Here is a 13,823-nt window from a genome sequence, read left to right on the forward strand (position 1 = left end):
ACTTGAAACCATACAACTCTGATGGCAACAGATGGAAGAAGAAAAGGTTAAGGAATAAAGAATAAAAAGAATGAAATGGTTCCATAATCATGTGATTTATTAAATTCATAAGTAATACAAAGAACAGATATCCTGCATGTCAAGGTTCAAGGTTCAAGCCTGCAAACTTTATATTTTTTTCTTTACTACACTGTTGAAGGAAAAAGAATCTGTAGAAATTTGCTTACATATGAATATTTCATGGTCTAAACCTATAAATGTTTATCTGAATATTTAAAATATTTTGAACACCCTAGGCTTCTTTAGGAAAACTCAAATAGGAAGCTACGTTAAAAGCAGATCTTAGGGAACTTTTTTCCTAAATGACATAACTTCATATGTTTTTACTGTATGTTTTTTAATAGTAATTTTAACTGGTATATAAAAAAATATACATATTAGTGGAGTACCATGCAATATTTTGATACATGTATACATTATGTAATGTTTAAATCAGGGTTAAACCATCACCTCAAATATTTATCATTTCTTTAATGGGAAGTCTTTCAAAATCCGTTCTTCAAGCTTTTTGAAATACATAGTACCTAACTGTTCTCTATAGTCACCCTACTAGGAGATATGTACATTTGAACCGCTTACTCCCTTTATTACTATAATTTAGTACCTGCCGATCAACCTTTCCCCAACCCTTCCTCCACTACATTTTTGAGATAATTTTTAAAAATTAATCCATTCTCCACATTTTAACTACAATAAACTAAAAATGCCAGGCTTCCCAAGCAAAGGTTCTTTTTATTAAGAGTCCATGGATTAGGGATGGGTTGGGTTACGATGGTCCTTTGAAGTTATGGAGCAGAAGAAAGGAGTCAGCTGGGCTCAGTATCACATGCCTGTAATCCCAGCAGCTGGGGAGACTGAGACAGAAGGATCATGAGTTCAGAGCCAGCCTCAACAACGGCAAGAAACTAAGCAACTCAGTGAAACCCTGTCCTTAAATAAAATACAAAATAGGACTGGGGATATGGCTCAGTGTCCCTGAGTTCAATCCTCAGTACCAAAAAAAAAAAAAAAAGAGAGGAATCAGATGAATCAGAGTTTAACACTGCAAAAGGTTAAGGCCACTGTTATAATTTCTTCTTATTAGTAAACTGTAATAATGTTTTTCCAAAATCCAATTAAATTATTTCTACTCCTAAGCATAAAGAAAATAGTGGATCCTACCTAATTACCTAACTTAATATTTGCTACCATAAATCTCTAACTGAATTACTATCATATACTTTTGTACTTCCATTTAACCAAACCAGAATACAGTTACCACTTCCACTGCTGGGAAATACATGTAAACAATACATGTAATAATAATAATTATCATAATTGTTCTTAACTCACTTAAACATACCCAATTCTATTGCTTTGTACTCAAGTTCTATAGCTATACTGTCCAATATGGTAGTACTGAGCCAAATGTGATTCAAATTAACTAAAGCTGAATTTAGAAATTTGTACCTAAGCCACATCAATCACATTTCAGTTTCTTAATAACTACACATGACTCATAATTATCATATTGGAATGCAGCTATAGAACATTTCCATTATTATAGAAAATTGTATTGGAAAGTACTGATCTACAGTTTAATATTACTCCATTGAGACACTGATTACTCTGTGCAGCTGCTTCCTTTAGAATGAAAAAAAAAAAAAAGAAATCACTGATTCTGTCACACAACTACAAGCTACGAAGAGTATTGAACTAGGTAGGATTCAGAAAACCTAATTCAATTCTTGCTTGCACACCTAATTTCTATGTAACTTTAAACAAGTCATTTTATCTACCAAAATGAATTTTACTTCATTTATAAAACATATATGTCAACTTGCTTTGCATAAGTATTCTAAGGATATGAAAAACGTTTATGAGTGTGTATCTATGTGTATATGAATATGCACACCCATGTACATGTGTCTGTCATTCCTAAATTCAGGATCATCTTTCCTAAAGCTCCTAGGCTCTGAATCATTTCAATTTACTCGTGACAACAAACTGAAGTCTCAATAGAAGAAATTACATATATTTCAGATCTCTAATGAATTCAACAAAAAGCCTTGAGTTATTGAGTGTCTATTACTATTTTAAACATAGTGTTTGATGCTTCTGCACTTTATTGTGTTGAGGCTTCACAACAACGCAGGCAACACATGACATTAAACTCCTTTTGTAGAAAACAGGCAAGCAAAGTCTAAAAAGTGCTTACACAGCTGACAGCTCACTGAGCTAGTAAGAGGGAGCAGCTAGAATCCAATACCATGTCAAAATCTACCTAACTCCAAAGCTTTCCCATACAGGATAATCCACAAAGAAAAAAAAGGAAAAGAATCTCTCTCATCAAAATTAAAAGTTTCAAAAGCGAAACAATAAACAAACAAGAAAATCATCTACCAATGTGCATAACACTTCAATGTAACATAATTTGCAGAACCTAATGGAGACTCTAAGATATCTCTACACACTTTATCTTAAAACTTATGTCCAAATAGTTACAGAAATGATTTCAAAAGAAGAGAGATATCCAATCCCACAAGGCATATCTTACCTTTTCAGATAGAATATCTGAGGTACTAATTCTTCTTGTTAAATTTTGTTCTTTATCTTCTAATCCTTTAAAATAAAACAGCATCTTTTAAATATTCTAAAAGATAACCACATTCAATCTAAAATAAAATAATAAACATCTGAGCAAAAATATCTTTTTAAAATTTTTTTTTAAATCTTTATTTATTTTATGTGGTGCTGAAGATCAAATCCAGTGCTTTACAAGTTAGGCATTATGATGAATAAATTAATCTAGTTCTCTACAGTTGAAATGAATTTGACATTTAGAGATTATACTGAATGTATACATCATAAAACTGATCTTTTATTTATCTAGACCAGCACCAGCAGAAACAGTTTAAGTATCAACAAAATTAAATCCATTTCCACATTTTCCCAGAATTTTGGCTTAGGGCCCAGTTTCTGAAGTATCAAACTTTATATATATATATATATTATCTAATCTATAACAGCTTTTAAAAAATCACATCATATACAGTAATATTGATATACATAATTTTTTGTTAAAATGGTTGAAGTTTAAAACTCAAAAATCTTTCAAAATGACAAACTCAAGTTGCAAAGCTAGAATTTAAACTAGTATAAACTCCAAACCTACTATTTTTTCCACAATACCACACCTATCACTGTTCCAAACATCTTAATTTGATTGTTCAAATGGGCCTACTTGTGAAAAAATTTGAAGTTCATTCAATAAATTAAGAGATAACTAACCAAGTACACTAGATAAAACAAATAGAAGGGTATCACCAAATCTTGAGATAGGTGAATTCTACTATAAGGCTCACTCTGCAAATGTGAATTTGTCACAATATGATTGATATATTAAATAATTTGAGCATAACACAAGTTTCATATTTAATTATATAGGATGTCTCAATGACATACTAAAAGTGACAGAAAACTGTACTTACATGATCTGAGATATTCAGAAATACAGAAAGCACACATTAGCCTCTACCAGGTACCTCAGTTCATTTATGTGTGTTATGAGCACCCCTATCCACATCTGGTGTCACAACTTACTGATTTCAAGTACCACTTCTTGTCCCACTTCACAGTAACAATGCATAAGGGCAAATCTTCCATTTCTATACACATACTTATGTTTCAAGCACTTTTAATTCATTTTATGTGTAAAGCTATGCTATTATTTTCCTTGATTATTATCTTTTTTCATATGCCACTAACAAAAGTTTTTGAGGAAATCCCCCTAGCCCCATTTTCCCCCATGAACCCTGTGGTTTCTGTTGTATAAATTTGCAGTATGGTGATTTTTAGGAATATATATGCCCCATTATAACAAAATTGACCATACTTCATTCAAAAAATACTAAAATAGAAATAACTATTGGAGAAAAATGGGGCAAAATAAAAAGACATAAAAATCATTCTGATAATAAGTATAGAAAGCAGTAGATTTTTCTCCTACATGAGAAATTTACTAGTTTATTAAGATCTCACTTGACTATAGAAAGTGGCACCTCCCTCTGATGCAAAACCAAACCATGTCCCTGTTAGGAATATTACGAGAAAAATGACACCTTAAAAACAAGTACAAGGCTGGGGTTGTGGCTCAGCGGTACAGCGCTCGCCTCGCACGTGCCAGACCCTGGGTTCAATCTTCAGCACCACATAAAAATAAATAAGTAAAATAAAGGTATTTAAAAAAAAAAAAAAAGTACAAACCATAAATTTCAGACATAAAGTTTTACACTAAAATTATAAACACAGGTTATTGTTTAAATCGACCAACTGGGTAGTCAGGCATTGTCCTATCACGGATCATTGATCTAAACAATAAAATTATTTCAGCTTTTACTCAAAACCTCCAAAATGCAAATTGGTCTTGTACAGTCACACAGTATTTAAAAAATTATTAACTAGGATTCTTAAATAAGTTGTTAGTAAGAGTCATCAGCATATACATGACAGTTAAAACCATAACAATAAAAATATCCCAGGAAAATGGACCACCACGGACATGAAAAATAGTAAATTACACAGAAAAGTAATTTTTTTTTTGTACCAGGGATTGAACCCAGAGACATTTAACCACTGAACTATATCCCCAGCTGTTTTTTTTAATATTTATTTTTTAGTTGTAGTTGAACACAATACTTTTATTTCATTTATTTATTTTTATATGATGCTGAGGATCAAACCCAGGGTCTCGCACATGCAGGGCCGAACACTCTACCACTGAGCCACAATCCCAGCAGCCTTCCCAGATGGTTTTTTTATATTTAATTTTGAGAAAAAGCAATTCTTTAAGAAAAAAAAAAAGAAAAAAAAATCAGTTATAAAAAATATCCAAATGTGTATAGTATTTCAGAAACCCCAAAATTTCAAGAAAAACACCAGTGAATATAGTCAACCTTACTCTCTATAGAATATTCTTGACTATAACTAGAATTATCTTTTGAAAACATAAAACAGATTATGTTCATCCGTGTCTCAAGACCCTGTAACAGCTCCCCATTTCGTTCAGAATAAAAAAAATCAAAGTTGTTACAGAGCTCTATATGACATGCCCGACTTGCCATCCCCAATTTCTTCTCTCTCACTATTCATACCCTCATTCTTCTTTAATAGCATAGCCCTCTTTACTCTAACCCAAATATACCAGATATTGATTTCTGCATTAGGGTCATTACTCCAGTTCAATGAGTCTCAACCTTTAGTATATACCAAAAATCAACAGGAGAGTGGGATAAATACAGATTATTGAGCCCCACTCCCAAAGCTCACAATTCAGGGGATGTGGGGTAAGACCTGAGAATCTGCATTTTTGCCAAGTTGACAGAAACACTGATCATTAGGGACCACGCTAAGGAAAATGAGTGTTAGTGGGGCACAGTGACACACACCTGTAATCCCAGCAGTTCGGGAGGCTAAAGCAGAAGAATCACAAGTTCAAGACCAACCTCAAAAACTTAGCAAAATAAAAAGGGCTAGGGATGGGAAAGTGCCCATGGGTTCAATTCCCAGTAACAACAACAAAAAAAGTCTAATAGCTAACTTTTCAAAATCAATAGAAGTCAGAAATAACTTCAGTATGGTGAGAATATTTAGAATTTGGTTAACTTTAAATTAACCAATTTAGAATTCTAAACTCAAAGAAATTACCTTTAATAAAAGAGTCACACATTTAAAAAATTCTAAAGAATGTATTTTAGCATAAGTGATTCTAGATATATATGAAAGAATAAACTAAGAAAGTACTAAATAAAAGGAGAAAGATATACAAACACTTTTTTTTTTTTTGGTGGTGTTGGGGATCAAACCAGGACTCTGCACATGCACATGCTGGGCAAGTACTCTACAACTGAACTACATCCTCAAACACCAACCAGTTCTTTTATTTCAGAGAGAGGGTACAGATCTTGATTGATTTTAGACATGTGAATTTTAAAAATTCATGTTATACTGGGAGTATAGTTCAGTGGTACAGCCCTTCCCTAGTATGGAGGTTCTGGGTTCCATCCCTAGGACTCAGGAGGGGAAAAAAATTAAAATTCACGTCACAATTTCTAGAAGAACCAATGAAACCAGAAATGTAATAGTTAAATTCCAAACTAGCAAAAGAAAGAAAATTATATGGGGGGGAAAAGAGGCAGGAAAAAAAAATCCAAATATCAATAATCATAAAAAATGTGAATGAACTACATGTTATACCTAAAAAAACAAAGACTGCCAAGCTAAATCACAAATTAAATTCATCTCTATACAATGTACAAGTGACATGAGATATGAAGAAAGACTGAAAGGCTAAAAAACAATATGCATCATATATACTTATCAAGAGAAAAACAGTATAATTATTAATGGAAAATAGAATAGACTTTTAGAAAAAAAATTACTAGTATTTAAGGCAAAAATTGATAAATAATCCAGCTACAAGGGTTGGGAATATAGCTAAAGTACAAATTTTAAGGACTAAAATGATTTTTAGTAAGAAAGAGGCCAAAATTAATGAATTATAAACCTATGGACTTATTTTCAGGGAAATTAATAAGAAAAAAGGAAGGAGATAAAACAGATACTTTTTATAGGTATTAAAGAGGTTAAAAATCCTTAAGATTAACATCATAATTTTTACAATTTACAAGAAATAAACACATTACTAAAATATATACATACATATATATATTTTACATAGTAAACTGCCTTAATAACAATAAAAAATATGAACAGTCAGTAACTTAAGAGAGTCCCATAGGGTTGGAGGCATATCTCAGTGTTAGAGCACTTGACTAGCAAGTGAAGGCCTAAACTAGATTCCCAGCATAAAAAGAAGAAAAAGAGTCTTAGGAAAAAAACTCCATTTAAGTTCCAAAAGCTTTTACCAGCAAGATCTAACAAATATCTTAAGCTCAAGATCAGCCTCTGCAACCTAAAAAAGCCTGTGTTTCAAACTAAAAATAACAACAGCTGGGGATATAACTTAGTGGTAGAACCCTTACCTAACACATGCAAGGCTCTGGGTTCAAAACTCAGTTCCTCTAGGGAAAAACAAAAAGTAATACATTTTTGTAATATTCTAAAAAAGGCAAAAATACAGGGACAGATTAGTGATTACCAGGCCAGCTAAGGGTAGAGGGAGGCATTAACTACAAAAGGGCATTTGTTAGGGGTTAATGGAACTCCTCTGTGTCTTAATTGCAGTGGCAGGTGATGGTTACTGACACCCAAACTGTCTGCATTTGTCAAAATATGAAGAACTATACACTAAAAAGAGCATATTTTAATTCATATGACTTATCATGGACTCTTTAGTCCAGGCATACAAGGGTCATTTAACACTAAAAATCAATTAAAGGAGATAAATGCTCATCTCAATGAAAAGGGGGAAAAAAAAAGATGTGATAAACTTCAATATCCATTCATGCTAAAAAAAAAAAAAAATCTCAAAACTGGGAATGAGGGGGAACATCCTTTATCCAATAAAGCTTAAAACTTACAAACCTACAAAAAACTTAAAACACCATGCTTAATGGTAAATGTTAGAAGTATTCCCTTTAAGTTAACAAACAAAGGTGCCCACTGCTATCACTTATGTTCAAAACTATATTATAACTTTTGGTCAGCATAGCAAGAAATAAGACAAATTACTAAATAATATGAACATCTACAAAAAAAGTATAGAAAAATTAATTGGAATCATTTCAATGAAGTGCACTTTCACAACATTATTACTCCTTTAGAGAAAGAAGTCTTATCACTAATTGAAATATTTAATTCCATTACCTTGACTAGATTCAGTAGTATCAGATTTCAGGGAAAGCTGTTTTGTTCCATCTTTAACTTTTTTTAACCGATTCTTATCTCCTGGTAAAGTCAATTTTTGCCTGAGTGGTTTTAATTCAAATGCCTGAAAAGTTTTGACCTGTGTTTTCTCCTCAGGAGCTACTTCTTTACTTGAGTCTTTTGTAATACTGACAGTATCAGTGCTTGTTTGGTCCTCTAAGTTCAATGTTTTGGGATCTTCCTGTACATTCTCTTCTTTGTTACTCAAGGCTAGTTTTTCATCCTTATTGATGCATTCCAGTTCCAACTGTATTTGCTTATACTTTAAAAGTAAATCTTCAAAAGTTTCTTCCCCACAGTTTTCACTCTTTGATGAATAATTTTGTTTTCTTGATGGAGATCTTCCAAAACTTTTGGCTGAACAGCATATTAAGGAAACCACTTAAGTTACAGATGAATTTTCTCCATTATTATTTTTTAAAAGAAACTGATATTTTTAAATTACTACATTCCATTTAATATACACACTAATGCCTACTTTCATCATGCGTCCATATTTCAATTTAACAAGTATCCATATAAATAGTCCACTTAAAAAGCCATTAGTGTCAGTAATTACCAATAATACCCACAGCTAGTCCACCTAGTTAGGTTACAGCACCCTCCTTCTGTAGGTCCCATGAGAGCTCATAACAAGCTGGATGTTAAAGATACTTTTCTGAAGGAAGAGGGAAGAAAATGGTTTGTCACAGATGTGGATAATTTACACTTCAGATAATCAGGAAGAATTGTTTCTTTAGTTTCTTCTCACATTTCAAATTTTTTTAAAAATAAGAAAATGAACACTGGCAATTAGTAGTTAGACCAATTTATGAATGAAAGACATCTTTTTCTTTGGTACCAGGGATTAAACCCAGAGATGCTTAACCACTGAGCCACATCCCCAAAACCTTTTTTTTTTTTTAAATTTTGAGCCACAGTCTCACTAAATTGCTCAGGACCTCACTAAGTTGCTGAGGCTGGCTTTGAACTTACAATCCTCCTGCCTCAGCCTCCTGAGCTGATAAATTTACAGGCATGCACATTTTCTTAAAAATCTAATACATAACAAGCTCAGAGCTCATCAAGATACTAACATTCAACATATTCACAACTTGAATAATTGTAAGTTGCAAATAAAAAATAAGGAAAATCCCTAAATAGCACTCAAAATGTATTTTCTAATTTCAAATAATTCATACATGTGAGAATTTTTACACCTTTTTCCAGCCTGGAAATTACCAAGGAAAAAGATGAACACTTTTTGTGGTTTTAATATAATAAATCATTTTTAGATCATTTTGTAAGGGTTAGGATATAACATTATACCTCCTAAATACAGTAACAGGACAAGCAGCCAGCAAAGATTTTTAAACTCCTCTGATGACCAATCCAAGAATGAGAACCAACATCAAACATTAGAAAATAAATAAGCTTTACAATTGAAAATCTTCAGCAAAACTACTGTAACAAATCTTTGGTTCTCTGATCTCTTCAGTACCAAATTTCTTAAAAGAATACAAGTTTTTCAAAGGCTCTCTTACCTATGCTCCAACCAAACAGAATCTGGCTTGTCTCAATAATTCAACAGAAGCTGTTCTGGCTGTGCTTATCCACCAGTGTTTTCAAGTCTTACTTTACCTGACCTCTCTGTAACACTTGACACTATAAACCATTGCTCTCTTGGCTTACATAACTTCCACTTATCCTTCTGTTTTCTCTTACCTTTTTAAAGCTTCATGATTTCTTTCTCTCCAACTAATAATGTGCTCTCCAGTGAACTCTAGTAAGATTCTCTTTTCATTAGGAACATTCTAATGTACTTCTGTAGTTTTAGCTGCCATAGGTGAGGAGTTCGGCCTCTTAAGACTTTTGGGTTCTCTAGCACCCACAAACGATGATCCATACTGCTGCCATGGTATGGATACAAATACAAATCTAATAAGATCTCTCCCCTTGCTTAAATCTCATTTAAGAGTCCAAAATCCTTAGCATGAATACAATGCTTTTATGATCTGACCTGTGCTTACCTTTCCAGTCTTACCTTCTTTCTGATTGTCACATTTATGCAGCTTTATATCTAGGTTTCTGTTCAACTTGACCCCAATTCAAGTCACCACCCTTGCAAAGCCAAAACTATTTATCCTTCCCTTCCCATTCCTATGTACTCTTTGTACATAAACACTGCAATTATCTACATTTATAGCTGGCTTTTCAATGGGGCCATCTAAAGGCACAAATGAGTAATAAAAATAAAATTAAAGACCTTGGAAACAATTGCAAAGGGGAAAGATTCACTCTAACAAAAGAATATATAAAATAATTAAAGAATAGAAAAATGAGGAAACAGAATTGAGTTATGACTGTAACTAACCTCCTTGAAGACTAATATCCTATCTCTGTCTATACAATATATAGCTAGGAATCAAACCAACACTTACTAGATCTAATTTTAAGCTTCTTAATCTGATTTCTAACAGAACTTTTAAAAAAGAAATGCTTTCAAAAAACAGGTATTAAAATCTGTCTTTAAAAAAAAAAGAACCACTATTCAACCTATTCTGCTACAGCTGAAAATTCAATGACTTTTTACTGATGAGACACACTGGCCTAATTATGTTAGCTCTCATCCAATTTGAAAGTTTAAAACAGCAGTCAACCAAGGGAGACTTAGGCTAAGACTGACAAAGTGTCTTATCATTATAAAAAATAAAAATGAATAAATGAAGAGTTGCAATAGGTTCTGGTTTATTCTGATTCTTTAAAGTTGAAACTAGCATATCTTCATAATTACAAAAAAAGAAACTATCACCACCCCCCAAAAAATCTATATTCAGACTACCTCATTTGTAGATTACTAAAGTGAGCCATAGAATTACCTTCATTCTTTCTTTACACAATATTTGTAAAATAAAAAGCATTTTTACAATCACACAGTGGAAATATGAATTAAACTGAGTACAACACTGATATTAAAAGAATTTAAAGGTTTGTATTAAAAATTGTTTGCTTACATTACACAAAAGTAGCTGGAAACTACATTTGCCTTGTCAAAATCTTATAAAAACCACCACCTCTAGGATGGATTAATGATATTTCATAAGAAAAACAATGAGCAGAATATCAAAACAAGTGTCCTTTTCTTAAAGTACAGCATCTGTGAAAGGAAAAACAGCAAGATAGCTCGTTTCTGACAAGTTATTACAGAAATCAGTCACACAGGAAGTCTAGATGCTTTCCTATATTTTTGTTGCAATTCCATATGCCTATTTATTACTAAAAGCATGTAAACAGAAAAATTAGCAAAGGTAAATGGCAGAGGCCCAAACTGGTACCAAATGAGCAGAAAGAAAGACAAAGATGATGGGTGTGGTGGCACATGCCTATAATCCCAGCGATTTGGGAGGCTAAGGCAGGAGGATTGCAAGTTTGAAGCCAGCCTAAGCAACTTGGCAGGATCCTAAACAAAGATAGGAGGTGGGTGAACACTCTGTTCTCCCCCATTTTCTTATACAAAATAGATTTTTTAAAAGCTTTGAGTGCCCATAATACTTTTTATATAACTCAACTTGAACTTTTTTAGTAAGCTACATTTATTTTCATTTGTCTCTCCAACAAAAATAGTTTCATCTCTATCCTTAAATAGCCCTTTAGGGTTTTTTTGTTGTTGTTTTGTTGTTTTGTTTTGTTTTTTTGGATTCAGAATAAACAAATCTAGAGGGAAAAAAAAAATCTTGGACACAGGTTTTCTAAGCTCAGTGATGGAGCACTTGCCTAGCATTGTGTGAGGCACTGGGTTCCATTCTCAGCACCATTAACTAATTAATTAATTAATTAATTAAAGGTTCATCAACAATTAAAAAAAAAAAGTTAAATACCTACATGATTTTTCTCTGAAACAATTTAAAATACCCCTAACCCAATGTTTAGTTGCAGAAACAACTTTTTCAGGGCATCAACACCACAACCTGTTTTTTTTTTTTAACCTAAACCTTTCTTTCCCCTTTCATCATGACACCTGGGAAAAACCATTCTGACCCTAAGTATTCTATAAAAATAATTTTAAAGGTTTTCCAATTAAATGTTGTTATATATAAACTTCATAATGAAGACTAGGCTGGAGTTGTGACTCATCAGTAGAGCGCTCGTGAGAGGCCCTGGGTTCAATCCTCAGTACCATATAAAAATAAATAAATAAAATAAAGGTATTGTGTCCAACTACAACTAAAAAATAAATATTAAAAAATTATTAAATATAAACTTTGAATAAATGAAAATATTAAAATCATTGCACCATAAGAATTACAATTAGTCATGAAAATCCTTAGTAAATTGTTTTACAATTATCACAGAGTCAAGACACAGTTCTATAAAACAAGAAAACTTGAGATACAATCCCACACTCTAATATATTAAAATAAAAATGCTGGCAAGTTTATTTTTCTCTGTAGTCCACATTTAGACACACTGCGAGTTATAAAATGCCCAAAAGTGAACACAGGAAAAGACACTGTGCACCCCCCCCTTTTTTTTTATTTTCCACTTTAAAAGGTAGCAGTGGGAAAGAATAACTCAAAAAAGGCTTTTAAAAAAGGAATTAGCAGAATGATAGGATTACGCCGAATCAAACTTCACAATTTCCAATGTCAAAGTGCACGCAATTAAAGTAACAGCATTCCCCAAACTGTTTACTATTTTTCATCCAAAAATCTTAAGTCAAATTCACTTGAAATACTTACTGTATTAGTTAAAAAAAAAATGCTAATGAAAACTTGTGCTTCTTACAATACTGATTTGATCGTATTTGATTCCATAGCTTTCAATCCATAACACATTTAATGTTAAAAAGCAATCTACCCAATAAAGCAATCTAAGAAACACTGCTATAGTGTGACACATGGAAATTACCAAAGAACAACTTACTGTAAGTATACTGACACAAGAACAAATAAGCGGTTCTGAAAAGTTACACTCATAGACCTAGTAATGACACTTAAGGGAACTTTGAGTGACACACCCAGGGCAGATCGCCACGTTAAGGATACAGCTCTTCCGAGGTGGAGAGGGCTCTCGCCAGCTCTGACTACTGCTGAATCCGGATCCTGCTCCTCCTCCCAGAGGAGGTCTGCCCCCCGGCTTGCCGCCTCGGTCACCCCCGCCTCGCCCCCGACTCCAGCGACTACCACCCCGGTAAGGCCTGCCTCGAAAGCGGAAACGGTCCAAGGCGATGTGGCTGCGCTCCCAGAAAGACGGCCGCGGGCTGCTTTCGGACAGTGAGCTGGAAGGCATCCGCACCGAGGGCGGATGAGACCGGAATGGTTCTTTGGGTCGGTAGCTGCTATGTCCCCTGAGGTGGCCGCGTTCAGAGACGTGCCGCGAGCGTGAGAAATTCCTCAGCTGCTGCTGAGAAGAGGACGATGACGAGGAAGAGCCACCGCCTCCGCCGGATCCACCACCCCGGGCCGGGTGAGGAGGCCTTCTCCGCGGATACGGTAACAGGCCGCCGCCACTGCTGCTGCTGCTACTCCGGCTCCGTGTCTGGCTGTTGTTATCGTCATCGCTGATCTCCCCATCTTCAAGCTCCCCTTCTTCCTTCGGCGAGAGGCCACTGGAGGCCGGGGCCGAAGTATCAGCGGTCGCCATCCGGGGAGCAGCACCTTCCACACAACCTTAGCCCTCCGTCCGGGATCCGCCCGACAATTGCCTTTCTCCTCAGCTCCTTTCTTTACTAACAGACTCGATAGGTGCGGCCTTACCGTACTCAGACACCTAGCGGGCTCTGCTCCCCAACTTGCCCGCACCCCAGCTCTTTCTCGCCGGACCGTCGCAAGCCAGTTCCCTCTCCTAGCGCCCCCTTGCTCCTCGGCGATCAGGGCTCTTCCGCCTCGCGAGATGGGGGCAGTGGAAGCGGCGGTGTC

At 34.5% G+C, this 13,823-nt stretch overlaps 1 protein-coding gene across 2 annotated transcripts in view; it reads right to left on the reverse strand.

Moving 5' to 3' along the window:
* Zfc3h1 (zinc finger C3H1-type containing) overlaps positions 1–13,809 on the reverse strand; it is a 48,600-nt gene extending 34,791 nt beyond the window's left edge. For both annotated transcript variants that reach the window (XM_046430669.2, XM_046430668.2), the window contains exons 1-3: positions 12,951–13,809; positions 7,867–8,283; positions 2,597–2,661 (exon numbers count right to left, since the gene is read on the reverse strand). In XM_046430669.2, coding sequence (XP_046286625.1) covers positions 2,597–2,661; positions 7,867–8,283; positions 12,951–13,548 — 1,080 coding nt within the window. In that variant the 5' untranslated portion in view covers positions 13,549–13,809. The remainder of the gene's footprint in view (positions 1–2,596; positions 2,662–7,866; positions 8,284–12,950) is intronic.
* Positions 13,810–13,823: the final 14 nt, after the last annotated feature.

Source organism: Marmota monax, unplaced genomic scaffold (assembly GCF_021218885.2).
Source record: "Marmota monax isolate L192 unplaced genomic scaffold, Marmota_monax_Labrador192_F-V1.1 WCK01_AAM20220418_F8-fsc00056, whole genome shotgun sequence".
Taxonomy (NCBI): Eukaryota; Metazoa; Chordata; class Mammalia; order Rodentia; family Sciuridae; genus Marmota; species Marmota monax.